The following is an 18,896-nucleotide window of genomic DNA, read 5'->3' as shown; positions in this document are numbered from 1 at the left end:
TGAAGCTATCCTGAGATTTTATCTTGTTCTCTCACCGCTTTTCAAGGGGTAGGTGGGGAGTGCGCGCTCGGTCTGGTTCACAGGAAGGGGCATCTCCCCCCTCCTGCGCCCACTTTTCCTGGGGTCCTTCTGAGGGGCAGCGCACGCAGGCTATGCGGTTTACCAAATGCCACTGTCGAGCACAAGCCCGCAGATACTTGTATTGATCCTAATCCTCTAGCAGCCACCAAAGGTAGGACTTGGACACTAATTAGGGAAGGTTGTTGTTAGAAAGAAAAAGTCAGTTTCCAAGACCGTACCACCTGTCCACTCTACGGGGACAAGTCTGAGCTGAATCCAATCTGCGTTACTCCAGCTGACCAGTCAGGAGGCAGCGCCGTATGTGAGCAGGGGGACCCGAGGAGGACTCCTCAGCCCCGATCTTTTAACGTTTGTGCAGGCCACTCACGATCTCCGCTTCTGCTTACAAACGCATGCAGAGTATAGGACTGGGCGACCGGATGGAGTCTTACCTAAATCCCCGCCTAGCTCTCCCAACTAGGGTTACATCTTACCCTGAGTAAGAGAAACCTCTCGGCCGGCAAAATTTCCAAGGCCTTCACCAATAACCAGGTCAGTTCACTTTCACAGCAGAATGTCCGCGTAAACCGGAGACCTGGATAAAAACAAAGCGGTAACACACTTGGATAACTTCAAATACCGCTTCGGAAGTACACATGGTTATTAATACCTCCTATTTCCTTCCCAACAAATCGAGAGGCTACAAAACACGCTAACAGGTTACTGGGCTACACAACGCGCTCCAGGTCCCTACGCCGTCACTACTGGATCCCTCGGGCAAGGCCTCCAGACAGACCTCACTCCCACTTCTGGTCTCCAGCCCCATCTACCTGCCCTCTGCCGCCCAACTCCAAGCTCAAACTGTGTGAACTCTGTGCCCATCCCCAGGGCTGGGCACTCCCGGCCTCTGCTCCAACTTTCCCACCATTCCACTTAGGCCTTCCTCCGGCAGCTTCTCCCAGTCCCTTCTCCTGCTCACTAACCTCCGGGAAGGAGAATCACCTTCTCATGTAGGTTCTCCTACTACTAGCTGCCACTTTCACTGGTCACTTAGGCTCAAAGTAGAGCTTCAGTGCCTCATGGAGAACCCTCCTGGTTTTGGTCTTTTGTGTCTGGCCTGAAACCGTCCCCGTACGCCTGCTGGATCGTATCACTAAACGTTCACTTGCCCGGAGACAGAGTCCAGGCTCCCCTCATCCAAACGCACCTTCCACGCCCCAGACTGACGAGCAACCTACCTGTCGTGCCCACTCGGGAGCCTCCGGCTGCACCGCTTCTTTCATTGTTCCATTAACTCCAAAACTTCACACTAGGTGATATAGCAGTAGATACCAGCTAAATAGCTGATTAAAATAGAATTATGGTCATTAGTAGTTTTAAAAACTTCTCCCGGCTTTATCTATCAAACTTTGTTAAATCTTTCTAGTGCTCTAAGCATTTCCCCCTTCCCTCAACCCCTCCCTTCTTTTCCTGGACTACTTGGCTTTTCCATCACAGTAAAAGGACCTCAGGGAATGTAAAATTAACTAGAAGCTCTTCTCTGGACTTGAAATTTATAATGACTGAGTTTGGCAACAAAAAATTTTAACTATTCCTAACACCATTATTTGATTCGCAAGCATCTTTTTAGTCTACGTACCTCTACTCCATCGCTGGTTTCCCTTTGCTTCGATTATATAATGCGAGGAGGTCTATATAATAAATTCAGGATTCCTGTTTATGCACTTTTCAGCAAAGAGCTAGGGATCAAATAGGGTTTGAATCCTTCTATTCCTAGATAAAAATCTGTAGTGATGGGGGTCAAGGCACCCCTTTAAAATCCATGTTAATATATGTACTTTACTTGGGTAAACAGAAAATCTGAAGTAGAAAAATTAAAGCGATTGCTTGAATTCTGATTTTTAATGGTCCTATGGAGTATTTTTTGGAAGTATCTTAAAATAGGGTCCAGTGGTCATTCAATCAGGAAAATATACCAATATCCTCCACCACCCAAGTCCTGGCATCTTACACAGCTGATTCTATGCAGTAAGCTCCATCTTTTTCTCTTAAAATAGGAAGCTTGGGGGACAAAAACTTATTACCAAGATCTTAAAAGGTTTACATTTTGAAGCTGTTGTAACGCGAACACTACAGGTGTTGCAAGTAGTTTTCAACAACTACATCTGCCTTACTCTTCATTTTCTAGAATAGGGATGATCCCCCCCCGACCCCGCCCACCAAATCCTTCTATCTTGACAAACTACCGGTGACATTATAAGCAGGTATGAAATTTAGAAAGGCTTCTACTGTTCCCTTTTTAAGTTTAGATCAAGTTAACAAAAATCTGTTCAACCACCTTACATGGTCTACCCCCTCAGGAAATCAAAGTAAATAATCTGCAAACGCTGGTTTCTTAATGGATCGGTTTCTAAAGAAATGATTCTTCCCTTTAGACCATGAGGACAAGTCATATGAAATGAAACCTATGCTTTGACATCTGAATTCAAAGCTTCTGACAAATGTTCTAGTTAAAATGTTTTTTTTTTTTTTTCCCCCTCAAATGAACAAAATGTTAGGGTTTTTACCTTTTGGGTCTGAAACCGAGCTGTCTGCTCTTTCAGCCATTAGATTTTTAGTTGACACAGTAGAACTGAGTTTCAGTGAGCAACTCCTGACAGCTACATTTCAACTCAGTATAGCAGCCAGGTCCTCTCATTTCACCAAGATACATTATTCTGGAGTATGTGGTGGGAAGAACAATAGATTTCCTCTAAGCTTCTTAGCAAGTCTTAAATGACTTCTGGGCAATGAGAAATTATTCGCTCTGGAGACACCGAGCTTTTTTGTTCCTTCTGTCTTTACAATTTAAATTTACTTCCTATAGTTGGTTTTTCCACTTTGATACGGAGTGCTATGTCCTCATTCTCCAAAAGGCTGTCTAGTTTGCCCATGTTTATAAGCTAGTGAAGAGTATTTGTGCATTTTGCATAGATGCAGAAGGTTGGGAAAAACAAAGGACATAGGGATCTTAGACTCCTTTTTCTGCATTAGAATATTTTAAGTATTTAAGCTCTGCAAGTGAGGAGTATTAAAATGAATGTCTTACAAAAAATTAAAACAGAAGGAATTTGAATGGTTAGAACCTTACAAGGATTTGGCTCCATTTGCATAGTCTTAAACCTAGGTGAGAGGACCGCGCCACTGACTACTCACGTCTCGGGTATGCGAAGAGTAAAATGAGAAAACCTTTTTTTTCCCCCGTTTATACAACCTACCCAATCTGGGTTAACAGTTATTTCCCTTCCCCATCCTTTTACATAAGGGAGTTCTAATGAAGGTGATCCTGGAAGCCCAATGTAGCAAATGTTAAATGTACAAGCAGCAATTAATTTGGAATACCTATGAGAATCACTGGAACACATTTAGTTGGGCCCTTTTACTCTTCCACACAGCACATTCACATGGACAGACTAAGGAAAAGGAGATGAAATTTAAATCAGCATTTTTTTTGTTGCTTTATTACCTTAAAAAAATATATGTTAAGTTGGAACCTTTTATTGTACTTGACCATGATGCTCCCGCTCCCGTTCACTACAGACAACTGCACCGTAAGGAGACCTGTTCACAGCTACCTGTGACCTGCCGTTCAAGTAAACCCCAACCGTTCTTCGGAAGGATGGACTTTACCTCACCTTCCCTCGGCATGCCCTAATTCTTCACAGCTTTTACATCACAGGTTAGCGGACTCTACGGCCATCTCATTGTTCTTGGCTTTTGTTTCTTAGTCTTTTCACTGATGCTCATTAGCGAATATGCTTAAGCGCTTGCCAAGTGCAGAAGACTTTACCGTCCCAAGCGGACCTGACTTCCTCTGAGACCACGGACTGGGAGAGCAATGGCAGGAAGCTCCATGTCCGTGAGGCAGACCGAGAGCTCTCTGGCCCCTAATCCCCACAGCACCACGGGCCGCACCACGGGCCGCGCCACGGTCACTAACGGTGCAGCGGAGGAGGAAGTCAACCTTCCCGTGAAGTTCTCTACCTGCCTGGACGGTTATTACCTCAACACTTTCAACTACAGCATCTTGTTTCTCATACCCACAGATCCAGCTTTGTTTAAAAGCAAAACCCTGTTCTTGTCAAGATGCAAGAATGTGTTGGATCCTGGCATGAGAAGGGAGAAAACAACTGTAATCTTCCTAGGCAATGATCAAGTAAATACAAATTTAAGCACATTGTTAAGGTCCTTGTCCCAATAACCTACCTAACCAGTGGTTCCTGATGTGCTGGCTTAACAGTGAAGTTTGTCTGTTCCCTTACAAATACTCATCTGCAACTACAATGAAATTTGGAATTCATTCATTACCGAACACCTGTCCTTACTCCACTTTCCATAGCACATCCCCAACGTAACCTCATAATACACGCAGGTGTCACATTTAAAAAGTCAGTCTAGGTTAACGTTACAAACATAGTATTTTACAATCTACTCAGCCTTACAGACTAGATTTAGGTCCTTAGGCAATCTAATTAAATATATCCAATCACCTAGACTTTTAGTCAACTGGGCAGGTCGGACAGTATAACCTTACTTTAAGTGCAAACTGTTAGCCATTTCCCACCAACCTAAAGCCCTCCTACTTTGGGGGTTCCAGCCACCCCCGCAAATCAAAGTGTGACCACCAAATAAAGTACCATGTTTTTAGCAAAGCACAGTAAAAATGAACTAGGAAGGTAGGTTATTTCAACTACTTGATTTCACATATACGTAAATTTAAGCTTTGGAATGTTAAGATGCTTGCAGATCCTGGGTTTTCTCTTTGTCCTACCCCACACACTCAAAGAGAGATACATACTGTATCCATCAGCACACTTTTAGGTCGCTTCCAAAATAATTCTGAAGGGCTTATTTCAATATCAAGGTTAGTAAAGATTAGTAAGACAAAGGTTAGCTACACAAAGGATGCTTAGTCTAATTTGTCTAACACGGCACCTGTAGGCACTGGCAACTAGGTATTAAAAACGAAACAAAACAAAAATGGGCATCAGAGCAACCAATAAAAACTCAACCACTCAACTGGTGAGACGTACCACCTGTATGTTTTAGCAGAGAAGCTGAACGTTAATAGAACCAAGAAGGACATTCAAATCTAAAAATTATCCAAGTTATCAGAAGGGTACTCTAGTTTTAAGTTACGCCAGTAACGGTATGAAGAGACCGGTTTCCACTGACTAATAAATTCGTACTGCTGTTTTGGGAGCTAATGCGGGTGATTCTTACTCAAAGTACTAACTTAATATCCTCTAACACTTGTGTTAACAACCACGACCTATTGCCAAGGTCGGAACACCACATATCCTTACTAAAAATGTTTAAACTGAAACCAAGTTTCTCTCAGAGCCTCTGAAACGGGAACGACTCAAATCATTTAAAAAACTTTAGGAGAAAATGGTTTTAGGAAAAAGTACCGTCTACAGCACTTCTACAGTATTCTGTAGCAATTCTACAAATATTTCTACAGTGTTTCACGGACTATTCTGGGGTGTGGGAGTGGAGAATCATTCTCTTACAGGTTCCACCCTCTTTTTAAAAGATGTCTTATAGTTACAATTACGGAAATAAACTTTTTAAGATCCACATTTATGTCTAAATATCAGAAACCAAGACTTGGGCTATGAAAGACAGGATTATGCCTTCAACAGAAGCTGCTTCTGGTTTCGGCTTTTTCAAGTATCAGATAAGCTCCCATAGAACTGTATTATCAGGCCTTTGTATGTGACAAGTCTATACCACTGCTTAATCAGCTATGAAAATACTTCATTTTTATTTGTGCAATGGGACGTATAAGATGATCCTAGGATAAAAAGCCAATTTATGTCAACCTTATAGAAAAACAAGTTGTTCAACTCACACAACTGAATGCAAACATTAAATACAGAACATAATCTGTCCGTGAATGTAACCTCTCCAGAAAGTAAAAAATATCTTAGATTTTTCCTAGAAAAATTTTAAGCACTTTTTCGAAGAAAATGGGTCTTTTAAGAAGCTTCAACACCTCGTTAGTGCTCGGGACCCTCTAGTTTCAATGTCCTTATCATCAGACAGGATCTATCCTAGGCGGATGTGAGCTACTTGTTTTGTGGATTTAATATGGCTTCCTTTCGTCATCTCAATGTCAGACTGACTTGACCTGGGCTTCAAAGATTTCATCTTCCTATGATAGATATCCAGTATCTGGGCCAGAGGTTAGTGCTGGCCTCCAAGCCAGAGCCCTCTGTCAAAGGCCAGACAGGAGTGACCAAGACGTAAACTCCCAGCAACCAAAGAAACGTTCTATGGGACGGCATCAGTTACTCCATTTCTGTCTTGCAGTGCTTTCTGCCTTCTTTCCTGACTCACCTATTCTTGCTGTTTTGACACGACCGTAGCTGACCAATCTGATTCAACACCTGACTCAGGATGATCAGTCCAACTCCCTGCAGAACTTTCTAGGGAAAGCACCACTTAAAGCAACAGCCACCTCACAGAAGTAGTTGGGACCCCTGTTCAGAACCATGCCTTTAGTTTACTCGGTGTTTTGCTTGCCACAGAGAGGTAAGCAAGAGGAGGGTCAAAGACTAAACCCAGTTTCTCACTGACAGATCTTAAACTGGCCAAACGGCAGTCCTCACTTTTCTCCCTCTTGCTTGCAACCTGCTACTGTTTTTCTGCAACTTCTGCTACAGATCTTGCCACTCTGATCTTCTGAGTTTCTTAAACACTAAGATTCTTTCTTTCCATACATAATTAATTCTAAACTTGAGGCTGCATGCTTGCTTCGGCAGCACATATACTACAACTTGAGACTGTTTCTGGAAACTTCAATTCTCCTGGACAGTACCTGTTATTTTTACACCTTTCTTCCCAAAATTTTTGGGCTACACAAGGCATGACAATCTACCAAAGTGTTACTTGGCCATTACTCTCCCACTGAGATTATTAGAATATGAATTGCTTACAACAAACTACAAGATAGATCCAAGATTCTTCAAAGGTACCTAAAACACTGATTAGCAACTAATGTTGAACTTTTTCCCCTGGGTAGGTCTATGCAATCCTAGTAATTATAACACATAGTGCAAAATAGTTCATGCCAGCGGTTGCTACCAGTAAGCTAACTGCTAAGAAAACCAACCCCTCGAGACACTCCCTTGTACCTTACGATAATTAGAGGATTAGCCTTTGTTCCAAAATTTATCAACTAAACCTACACCACCATCTAAAACTCAACTCCAGCTCGGCTTGTAGCAAAATTCCTAGGAGTTACAAAGAAGTTTAAGATCTGATTTAAAATGGCTTAAACAAAAATCTTAAGCAAACAAACCTAAACTTACCAGAACCTAAAACACCAACAAAACACTAGACTGTAGTCAAGTTTTAGTTCTACAGTTTGACTCCTGATTGATTCCTCACTTCACATCAGTGAGGGTCCTTTAAGAAGATTAAGTGTTCTGTGCAAACCCAATAGAATTACGATTAGGGGATCTAATGTTGTCACATAGCTACGGTTAAGTTAGCAGTGTTGTGTAGTAGTGAAATCAATGACTGGCTCGCATGACGGCTTCTAAAAGCATCGGTTCCCAGAGTTTCATGTATTAGATACGTGCGTATAAGATACTCGGTTGAGGACAGCCATTAGCATTTGGTAAAGATGATAAACGGAGTGTTAACTTCTCCCAGCCAGTGCACCATTTCCCCTCATTAAAATGTTAAGTCATCTGGGGGGGAGGGGAAGGAAGAATTCAACTTTACTTCATAATTCAAAGTCAATTATCAGTATACATTTAAGTTTTTAAAACCTAAATGTTCCAAGTACAGAGTAAAGAATAAGCTGTCCAGAAAGCACACACTTAAATTTTCTCCTCTTGGGAGTTTTATAAAGGGATTTTGAACCTTGATGGCGAGAATCCCAAAACGAGAGTAAAATGAATTCTTTTTATTGCAAACAAACGTCTAAATTAATTTCTCCACCCACTTTCTTTAGAAAGAAAAAGAAATCAGCAGGCTAAGGAGATACCCATTCAAGAACTGACATGATTAAAAATTAAGATATAAATGGGTGACTCACAGCGTCATTAGCTTACAAAGACGGTGGAGGAACTACTACAAGCACACTAGGTATACAGTGTTTCGTGGGAGAAGGGCATACAGACAGAGCTAACTTCATATAGATCCCATTAGACAACTGGATTTACAACAAGTTTTTTTAATAAGAAATGGGCAAAGCCAGCTTTCTTTTCAGAATCAAAATGCAGAACAAATGGAAAAAGTATGGTATTGAACCTTCACAAGTTTGAGCCTCCACAAAGAATGCAACCAAGTTTTACATTTTTAACAGCCCTTCTACATACACTCCATCTTCTCTATCTTGGTTCCAATTTTTATCTTCATTCCCAATTATGCCAATTCCATTGTTATTTAAAAAAAGAAAAAAAGCCTTCCCAGTTATTGTCGGAAACTACTATTGAAGCTTTCCCCCTCCGCTACTCGGCGAACTAGAGAGAGGATGGAGTGTACTATGAGCAGTACAGAGTCTTAGGCAATTCATGAGGACGCCTTAGTCCTTACATGAATCTGGTTGCTAACATTTCTATTATATTGTGACAATGACTCCCGACTGTTATCTCTGTGAGAAATGGGGGGAGTAAATTCTTAATAAAAGACACCAGGTACAAAGCAACATTTTACTTTTGTTGTGATAAAAAAAAAAGTCACATTTTACAGATAAAATGTAGAACCCTGAAATACTGACACATTCTCTTATCGTGCACAATGCTGAGGTTCTCTTACGATTCACTTTAAAACTGCAATTAAAAATGTACAAAAAAGAAAAGAAAAAAAATCAACCCACAAAGCTTCTAAAAAAGGAACCCGCAGGCACTTCCTCTTGTGGAATGTTTAAAAAGTTAGCCTACTAAAGAAAACAGTCGACTTCTTGTGAAGGTTTTGGAGAAATATGTATCAGTTCGTTTTATTTGGGTATTCAATAATATCCTTGGTGATAATGCTGACTCCATGGCTTCTGACCCCAGAATTGCTGTAAGAGAAAATTTTTTTTTTAAAGAAAAAAACATCAATAAGCCACTCAAACTGCTTTTAGGAAATGACAATCTAATTCAGAGTAACTGCTGGAAACAAATTTATACCTGTCATATACCTCTGACTTCTACCAAACCAGATTTAGTTAGTATTAATATCCCATTATTATCAATAAACACGTTACAAAAGGAAACACATCATGACTTGGTTAGTTTATACCATTAAAGCTACCAGTAAAAAGAACCGTCTGTATTAAAGAATATTTTCTTATAACGTTAAATTACAGCAAACTCCACCTATATTCACACCTTGCCCTGTAACACTTTTATAAACACTCCAATCCCTGGACAAGTTTTTCAAGACTGACTCTTTATGAATTTAAAGTACAATGAATGTCCATAGCACATTAAGAGATTACTTACACCCTGCTGCCACTGGTTGTAGCCCTGAGATTGATTTTTGTAGCCACGATTGTTTCCTCGTCCTCTGAAGTTCTGGGGTGGGGGGTGAGAGAAAAAGACATCTTTAAGAACTCCGAGCACAGCCTGCTAGTTCTGTACCTGGGGAGGCAGCGGCACAGAAAGGCCCGGCCGCTGGCAATGAGGAAGCGCCGGGAACCCTCTGCTGCTGTTCTCGGTGCAGAACTTACTCAGCTAAGGCATCAACCTGACTCAGATCTAGTTCACCTGAACATCAAAATTCGGCGGGCCTCATCTTCCTTCACTAGTCTTTCTAACACCACTGCAGACACACACACAGGCTGCGCTCCTTCTCTTACGGAGGCTTGTGACGCAAGTCTACAGCCTTCCAGACTAGATCCTGTGGCCCATCAGTGCCTGGAGAGCTTGAAATCGTTACCTGGTTGTAGTTCCCTCTGTTGGGCATTCCACCTCTGTTGTAGTTCCCTCTGTTGGAATAACCGCCTCGGCTGGGAAACACAGGGCCACGCGGGTACGGATAGCCAATCCCGCCACTGCCGCCGCCGCCGCCGCCTCTCTGCGGCATGTTGCCCCTCCTGTTGTAGCCACCACGGTTCCCAGGAGCTACAAACGAGAGATGGTTCGTTTAACAGCATGTTCTGCCTCCTTTACACACAGAACTACAGGAACCTCCAGACCAGTCCTTTATCGTAGGAGAAAAGTCACTTTTAAAGCCATTAATTTAACCACTCACGTAACCTATACGTGTTTATCAAGTCACAAGATTTTAAATCAGTTCCTAGGCAGCAGGATCAACCCGAGTTCAATGTCCGAGGTCAAACTCCACTAAATCACAACCCCCCAAACCGCAAGATTCTCATCACTTGTTTCAGCCGCGAAGCGAACAAGGCCCGCACCCCCAGCGAACTTGCCTCCTCCTCGGAAGTTGCCACCGCGCATGTTGAAGCCGCCACGGCCTCTGTGGCCGCCGCCTCTGTTGAACTGGTTCTTGCCACTCTTATTTTTATTGCTCTTCTTCGAGCCAGTGTTTTGTTTCTTTTCTGGCGGAAGAGCCTTTTTGCTTTCTTCCTTATACTGCTCCAGAAGTTTCTGGGCTTCCTCCTTCTGCAGTTCAACATAGGTTATTTCATCAAAGCACTCAGCCACCTCGGGCAGCGTAAAGTTTCCTAGAAGGAATAAGGTCAGATTAGCTTAAAACCTCCACAACCCTGAAGCCCAAACTCAAGTGGCTTTTGTTCTCTGAAAGGACACTATGCATCTACTCCTGGTTTATGAATGTATTTTCCTAGAAACAGTCATTTACATGTAATGAACATGTGACCCTTCAGGCACTATTGCTGGCAGGAGACCGCACTCAAATTTACAAACAAATCACACAAGATTAACACGATGATAGATTCAAATTCCATACCTTTCATTTTGAGGACTGCATGTTCCGGTAGGTCTTTTCCCTCGACTTCTGCTTTCTTCTGTGTTCTCTGCTTATAGTCTTCATCTTTCGGGCAAACTACAACAGCTTTTCGTTGGAAGCCTGCAAACAGGCACATTTTTCTCCTCTGGGCAGCAGCAGACACATTTGTCTTGAAAGCAAAGTTTATAAAGCCAGATATTAGCTCCACACCAAACCCAACAATCCATTCCTTTTTTCAACCTCAAAACTACTGCTTACCTGATCCAGAATGAAATTTCGCTTCTTACGGGCAGCAATCTCAATAAACTTTCCAAGACACTGGGGAGCTCTCTGCAACAGCGTGTTCAGTTTTCCTGTATCTGCCATCTGCTTCTTAAACCCGGCCACCTGTTTTAAAAGTTAAAAACTTCCTTTGAACTTATGAATGAAGCTTATTTTTTCTAGTATCAGCTTAGATCTATGTGGAAACCAGGCATTTGCTAATTTAAATACTGCCCTTCCTCATCATTATGAAAAAGGTCACTTTACCATTTAACAAGATCCTCTGCTGTTCACTTCTTTTTTAGCTACTAAATGTTGACAGTTCAAGAAATTTTATAGGAAAAAAAAAACAGTAAAACCTAGCCACTGGGAGGCACTTTACCTTACACATGAAGGTAGCTTACTTCTACTTCAATCAATCTGAACTCTGACAAATTCCTACTTCTAAAACACTAACAAAATGCATAAAAACATCAAACAATGGGGCGCCTGGGTAGCTCAGTGGGTTAAAGTCTCTGCCTTCGGCTCGGGTCATGGTCCCAGGGGCCTGGGATCAAGCCCCGCATCAGGCTCTCTGCTCAGCAGGGAGAGCCTGCTTCCCTTCCTCTCTCTGCCTACCTGTAATCTGTCAAATAAATGAACAAAATCTTAAAAAAACAAAAACAAAAACAAACAAACAAAAACATCAGACAAAAAAGTTAGAATTCCTTCTGGTCTTTTTAAAATGCTGAGATCACACCCTAAATATTTTTACTTACCATCATTTTATCCATTATGGTGTTTGTTCCAAGAATGTTGTATTTACCAGGGTTTTCTGCTGCATGTTTCGTCACCCAGGTGGTTTTCCCAGCTCCTGGCAGGCCAATCATCATAACAACCTACAGCAGTAAGAAATGGCACTTCACTTATCACTACAGCCATCTAAGAATCCCTTACACATATTTTTTAAATGCACAAGAACCCAGTTTAGATATATAAATTTTCATTGCCCTAAAAACAAAGGCAATTTTTAGAAACGCTCTGCATAAAAAAACACAGCTATACTAAGAGAAAAATCACTGGCTGATGGCAACTGGCATGCCAGAATAAAATAGCAATCATTCAAATCTTCCAAATGTCATTTTTGCCAAACAAAAGTAATCTTCAAATGCTTAAGGAAAAAAAAATCCAACTTACCTCACAGTCTTTCTTCTCTTCAGGTCCCTTTGGTCCTCTAACTCGATCCTCCAAGGGGACATTCTGGATAAAAGTATAATCTTCCGGTATCGGCAAATATGGCTTTTCCTTCTGACCAAAATTAAATTCAACTGCACAGTTGTGGCAGAGAACATGCGGAAAAAGTGGCCTTCCGGCAAGAATTTCCTTACTGATTTTGAAGGCAACGCCAAGATCTTGCCCATTCTTTGCATAGGAGAGTTCTACTTCATCACTTTCAAAGTTCTGTTAAATCGGGAAAAAATTAATGGTTTTAATCTGCTTCTTTAGAAACTTTTTCTAAAAAATTCTTCAAAATTTGAAGAATGAAGCTTATCCTATGGAAAATATATTTAGGCTAAATGTTAGGAGCTTTTTAACAGTTATAAACAATGTGGGGCACCAGGATGCTCATTGAGTTAAACCTCTGCCTTTGGCTCAGGTCATGGTCTCAGGGTCCTGAGATCCCCAAAAGAGCCCCAAGCCCCACATCGGGCTCTCTGCTCAGTGGGGAGCCTGCTTCCCCTTCTCTCTCTGCCTACTTGTGATCTCTGTCAAATAAATAAATAAAATCTTTAAAGAAAAATTATAAAGAATGAAACACATGTATCTAGAAGCAGAAACAATGCTGCCTTAGCAAACGGAGTAGATTTTCAGGTCACCTTCATGTTAAGTAGTTCTGAATCAGAACAGTACTGAAGGCTAATGCTGATATACCTTTGAAAGAATTCCTAGCTAAATAACTTCTCAATTAAAAACAGAAATTTAGCTGACTTACAGCAAAACATGTAATCACATCATTTTCATCAAATTTCTCTCCATAATCTTCAGTCTCACAGTTGCATGTTTTTATTCCTTTAAGAGAATACCCATAAGAAAATTCTTCTTCACCTAAGAAAATAAATTAACTTTCATGAAATTGATTGTTCACAGTCTAGTGACCCACATATTTTAATATTCAAGATGGAGGAAATCAAGAAAAATAGGTATATAATCAACATTCTTCCATTTACACTTTAGATGTAGAGAATTAATAAGCTGGATGGGTTATGTAACTATGTGAAAAACTGCATACCATGCGATAGTGATTTTTAACCCACTGCTCATAAAACAAGTAATCATTTAAAAAAAAAAAAAAAGACCAACCTGAAGTCAGCTGATACCTACACTATAAGCTAGTGGTATTGTTAACGCCTAAAATACTACAAAATAAATTAAAAACAGGCAAAAGGCTTAGAATGCCTTGGAATCTAACTACTGAAATCAGACCCCTAAACACACATGAGCACATACTACTCAAATGGAAACTTTACCAAGCAGCATTCCACTTGTGGTTAGTGACCAGCCAATCCGAACTTCATGTATGTCAATATCTTTTGTATATAAATGCCTTACTGGGATCTTCTCTGTAACCTGAAAATCAAATCATAAATGATTACAAGGAAGATAAACCCTTGAACCCTAGCTTGTTTAATCTGGGCAATAGGCTAATTCTTCCCTGGCTACTAATACAAAGACATCCATTCTACCCTACCATCTCTCCCCTACATTCACAAAAACTTTAAAAATTGATAGAACTTAAAACTTGAAACTATAAAGGTTCAAGTCAAGTTCCTGGTTGACTTCACATTTAAAAAAACAGTTAATGTTTAGAAATTACAGATTCTCAACACCTATTAAAATGTACATTCAACATGTTTGGCTCTGGAACAAAACTTGAAGCCTAACCAAATTATTTTTAAACCCTTTGTGGGCCTCTCAAGTGCCTGATAAAAAAAGGAGCACCCTAAATAAAAACAGGCTGACTCTACAACACAAATTTCTGATGTAACAGATACGATTAACTGTTATAAAACAGGTTTTTTCAAGTCCCTCTTCTAATCCACAGAAACTTCAAAGAAGTTCCACTGACACCTAACTTCTCAGGCAAATAGAAACTCACAAAGGTTCTTTAAAAAAACAAAAAACCCCCCCAAAACTGCATTTACCTTCATCTCAAAACAGACTTTGCCTTTTGACACACCGTAAGATGCCCTTCCTCCAGCCCAAAGAAAAGCAAAACTCTCCATAGTGAGGGAAGAAGCACTGAGGCGGTCTCTTGATATTTTAAAATGTAGATCACAATTATCTGCAATTATATCAAATACCATATTATTTCTTTTGACATCCAACATAAACACATCTGCTATATAGACAAAACCTGGTTATCGCGTTCTTGCATAATTTCCTAAAGCTGCATGGAACAGTTTCTACAAATCATGCTGCTGTTCTCATCTTCATTTTAAGCCCCACTCCCACCAGCTCACTCTCACCAAATTATCAACTACATTGTAAACTGCCTACAAAACCAGAAACACCGAGGTTTAACGTGTAAGTCCATAAAATAAGACAATGGGACATGGGATACATACCTGCTCTGCTCTTTACCTTGATTTAGAGGCAAGCAGTAGAGGATAGCAGGAAATCAAAGTGAAGCATGCCAGAACCAGGTAGAATTTACCAGTGCCACAAAAAAACTGAAGGAGTCCATGACCACATACTTTAAAATACAGGAGTATGAGCTGTTGATTCTGCACTTTGTAATTTTACAGGGGCTCTAGATCCTAAATTCTTTCTCAAACTTGTGAAGGCAGCGGCCTCAACCCTGGTTGTCTAACACTGTTACTACATCCCTTTTCCCCAGGCTTGCTGGTTGGTCAATGACAATGGGGGATTATCCACTCCCCAGATTACCCAAATCCCCAAGAAAGGTCTTTAACCTAGCTAGCTACCTTCGGGTCAGTGGCTTATTAGCATGCACCTTCTTGGGAGTTCTCACCTCAAATTAAAAAACTGGTTTCTTAAGTTTTTGAAACTTAATGAAAGGAAATTAGATCTATAGTTTGGAATTCTCCTTAAATCAGCTTTGCTCTCAAATTCCTGATCACTGGTAGAATTTTCAATTAAACAATTGTGTTTGAACCCAATATAGATAGCAATAAATGAGATGACGTTCCTAGGTAATCAGCTAAAGGCCCATCTACTTGGAGAGTAGTTTTAACTTCTGGAATCACCGCTTCACTACCTTGCCAATTCCAACTTAGTTTGTATTTAAGCAACCCAACTATTTAAAATAAAACTCAAATCAACTATTTTTCCATGTGCAGTTTTCTTCCTTTAAAGACTCCCTTAGCTCAACTACGTGTAAAGCATATTTAATACATTAAAAGTTAACATTTACAGCCTCACAAATCTGATAAAAATAATTTGTATTTGAAAATGTAGGAATCTAAACTTTAACTCCCTAGATCTATGGGGCAGGGCCACACCTTACCTCCTACTCCTCCAGTGATTATTTCTACACTTTGTTCTATTTATCAAAGTGAAGAACTGGGAATTCTGATCAAATACTAAACCAACAAAATGTTTTTATTCAAAATCACACTTCTGACAGCCAAGGCCCATTTAGAGGTTTGCAATACTTCCTCATACTCAATTGCAACCCAACTGGGTAAAGTAGCCGTGTTTACAGCGCTGCCATTGATACCATTCGCTGCTGAAGAAAGCTAGTAGCCCAGTGATAGCCCACTGCTGCTGCCCCAGGTCTTTGGAAGAAATCAACTTATGTTAAAGCAGCAGCTACTGAACTGGAATTGAGAACAAAAGAGCAGTTATTGAAAAAGTAATATTACAATCTTTTATGATAGGGAATATACTTGTGTGCTAATGGGAAAAGTCATTAATACATACTTAACTAGCCCAAATAGCTCACTTAATACTACCAAAAAAATGAAATTACTTTATTGTAGGAGCCTCTAACGACAAGTTACAGGTAGTCTTACAGGTTTCCATTAATGAACTAAACCAAAAACTGGCATTAATTTTACATTCCTACAAACGAGAACTTTCTAGTCATATAAAATATACCACCAAATTGCTGAAGCCTGTAAAATTATCAAAACGACACAACTGATACTGTACTGAGTATTTAAGCTACCAGAATCTGAATACAGCCCATCATCATCTCCCTGCTTTTAGGAGGTTTACGCTCAGTTTTCTGCATTTAAGTTCAGCGCCCTGCCTGAAGCACTCCGACATTTTGGACCCCAAATCGCCACATTTAGTAACTAGGGGAGGAAAGGGAAGAAACAGCTTCACTTACAAGTATCAAGACAAACCACTGTGTCATCGAAGTGCTCATCTTCTTCTTCAACAGGTGGCTGAGGAGATTTGGCTCTGAAAGACAGAATTGTCTCCTGATTCAGCTTTTCCTACCCAAGAAAGAACGGGGGCGGGTAAAACTAGATCGGCATTCTCTACCTGCTATACTTGTTCTCTTCAATGTACTCAAAATATCCACGGCCATGATCTTCTCGAGGTCTTTTCACCCCTCTTTTTTTATCTCCGCCTTTCTGCTCTGTTTTGCCGTCTCCTATAACACACAACACCCCTACCATAAGGGGCCAAGCCGCGACACCACGGGGGGGGGGGGGGATGCCCCTCCTGCCTGCACACGCAAAAAGCCCGACTCGCAAAAAGCCAGACTCTCGTTCTTTTTTGTAAGCGTTTATAATCGACGAATCCAACGCGAATTCAAAGAACAATCAGCTTGGAACTGGCCTGCAGTTAGTGACGCAGTCCAAAGACATTCCTAATTTTGCCAGCCTACTCGAAGGTTCGAGAAAGCTCCTGGAGACTAGCGCGGCCCAGGCCCCGAGCCCACGTGTATCCCGAAGAGAGTTCAGGAAGGGGGGAGGGGCCGGCCCGGCCCGCGCGCCCTCCCCGCCCCTCCCCCACCCCGGCCCGCGTTCCCCGCGGCCGCATTGTACTGATCTTCCGCCCCGCTCTCCCCGCCCGGCCCCTCCCGCCGGAAGTGACGTCACGCCGAGCCCCTGCGCTCCTTGCACAATACCGCGGCCCAGCGCCGCCAAAGCGCGCCCGCCCCGGGCCCTCGGGCCTCTCCCCTCCCCCCCGAGACATGTGCCCGCACCGCGCGCACGCAGCGCGGCGGCGCCACCGCGGGCCGACGGGGCTCCCGCCCGCCGCCCGCGGCTCCTCCCCCTCCAGCGGCAGCTGCAGCTCCCCCCCCCCCCCCCCGCCGCCGGCTCTCCAGCCACATAATGGAGGCGCCGCCGCCGCCGCCGCGCACGCCAGGCCCGAGGCCGCGCAGGCCTCGAGGCCGGGCGGGATTCCCCGCGCCCCCTCCACCCCCACGCCTCCCCCGCGGCGGCCCCCGCCCGGGGCTCCCTCCCCCCGGCGGGGCTCCGGCAGGCCTGGGGCACGGTCCCCACCCCGCGCGGGCCTCCCGCCGCGCGCAACGTACAACGCAGCACTCACCCGCCGCCGGAGCCCCGGGGCGACCGCCGCCTCCGCCGCCTTCCGCCTTCTTCTTACCTCCCGCCTGCTGCTGGCCCTGCCTCGCCCCGGGCGGCGCCACCGTCACCGCGAATAGCGAGGTGGGGCCGCTGCTCTTCCCCGCGGCCTCCTTGGCGGCCCCGCGCTGCTGTGGGGGCTGTTGCTGCGGCGTCGCCGGCGGTTGAGGCTGCTGCTCCCCGTGCCCGTTCTCGTCGCCCGCGCCTTCCTCCTCGTCGCCGAGCTCATCCTCCCCTTCCTGGAAGCCCTGATCGTCGCCGTTCTCGTCCTCCGAGGCGGCCTCCTCCTCCTCCATCGGGCCCGCGTCGGCCGCCCCCGCGGCCCCGTTCTCCTCTCCTAGCTCCATCTGGTCGCCATCCAGGGCGGCGATCCCTTCCTCCTCCTCTTCCTCCTCCTCCTCCTCCTCGTCGCCGCCTGCCGCGGCCTCCTGCTCGAGGCCTGCTCCCGAGCGCCCGGCGGAATCCCCGCCCAGGTCTAGGCTGCCGTTCCCGGGCTCCATGGCGGGGCGGCCCCCGGCCTCCTCGTCGTCCAGCGCGGCCTGGAGTCGCTCCATGAGCTCGGCCTTGAGGCCCTTGTCGGAAAGGCGCCGCTTCTTGAGCTCCTCTTTCAGCTCCGAGACCTTCAGCTTTTTTACATTAACAGGCGAGGAACTCATGGTGAGGGCCCCGATTCACCGCTAGGCGCTGGCTCAAACTCAGCTCCGCTCACTCGGCCACTGGTGGCGGCTGCTGCGGCTGCTCCTCGGCCCGGGCGGCGGCTGCGGCTGCGGCTGGAGGTGGGTTCGTGCTGCAGAGCGGACCCGCCTGGTGTCGAACGGCGCCAATTCCTTTCACCGAGTTCGCGAGGGAGACGCGGAGACTCGCCTGGCGCGAGCGAGCACGCAACGTCCTCTCGCAGGGGCGGCGCCGCGCACGTAATATAGCCGCCCCGCCCCCTGCGCTGACGGGAGCGCTGCGCAGGAGGAAAGCCAGAGCGCGCCCGCGCCCCGCCCCGCCCATTACCGTACTTCCCTCCCCGCCCCCACGCCGAACCCGCCGAGAGCGCGGCGCAGGCCGCGCAGTGCGCTTCCAATTGGGACCGAGCAAATGGAGGAGCAGGAAACCGCCTTTCAGTTAAAC

General features: G+C 44.0%; 1 protein-coding gene across 2 annotated transcripts; it reads right to left on the bottom strand.

Annotated features, from left to right (window-relative positions):
- Positions 1-7,997: 7,997 nt before the first annotated feature.
- HNRNPU (heterogeneous nuclear ribonucleoprotein U) lies at positions 7,998-18,676 on the bottom strand. 2 transcript variants are annotated; one of them, XM_045982870.1, is made up of 14 exons: positions 17,743-18,676; positions 16,726-16,837; positions 16,568-16,641; positions 14,415-14,554; positions 13,740-13,839; positions 13,205-13,317; positions 12,409-12,672; positions 11,991-12,110; positions 11,230-11,358; positions 10,972-11,140; positions 10,472-10,726; positions 9,979-10,163; positions 9,543-9,614; positions 7,998-9,118 (listed from the first exon to the last, which is right to left on the bottom strand). In XM_045982870.1, the coding sequence occupies exons 1-14, from the start codon at positions 18,431-18,433 to the stop codon at positions 9,065-9,067; spliced, it is 2,478 nt and encodes an 825-aa protein (XP_045838826.1). In that variant the 5' UTR covers positions 18,434-18,676; the 3' UTR covers positions 7,998-9,064. The 2 variants fall into 2 exon arrangements, with proteins under 2 accessions (XP_045838826.1, XP_045838827.1); XM_045982871.1 differs by having other exon boundaries at positions 17,800-18,675.
- Between the last annotated feature and the right edge of the window lie 220 nt (positions 18,677-18,896).

Source organism: Meles meles, chromosome 17, assembly GCF_922984935.1.
Source record: "Meles meles chromosome 17, mMelMel3.1 paternal haplotype, whole genome shotgun sequence".
NCBI lineage: Eukaryota > Metazoa > Chordata > Mammalia > Carnivora > Mustelidae > Meles > Meles meles.
This window is presented reverse-complemented; position numbering and strand designations above follow the sequence as displayed.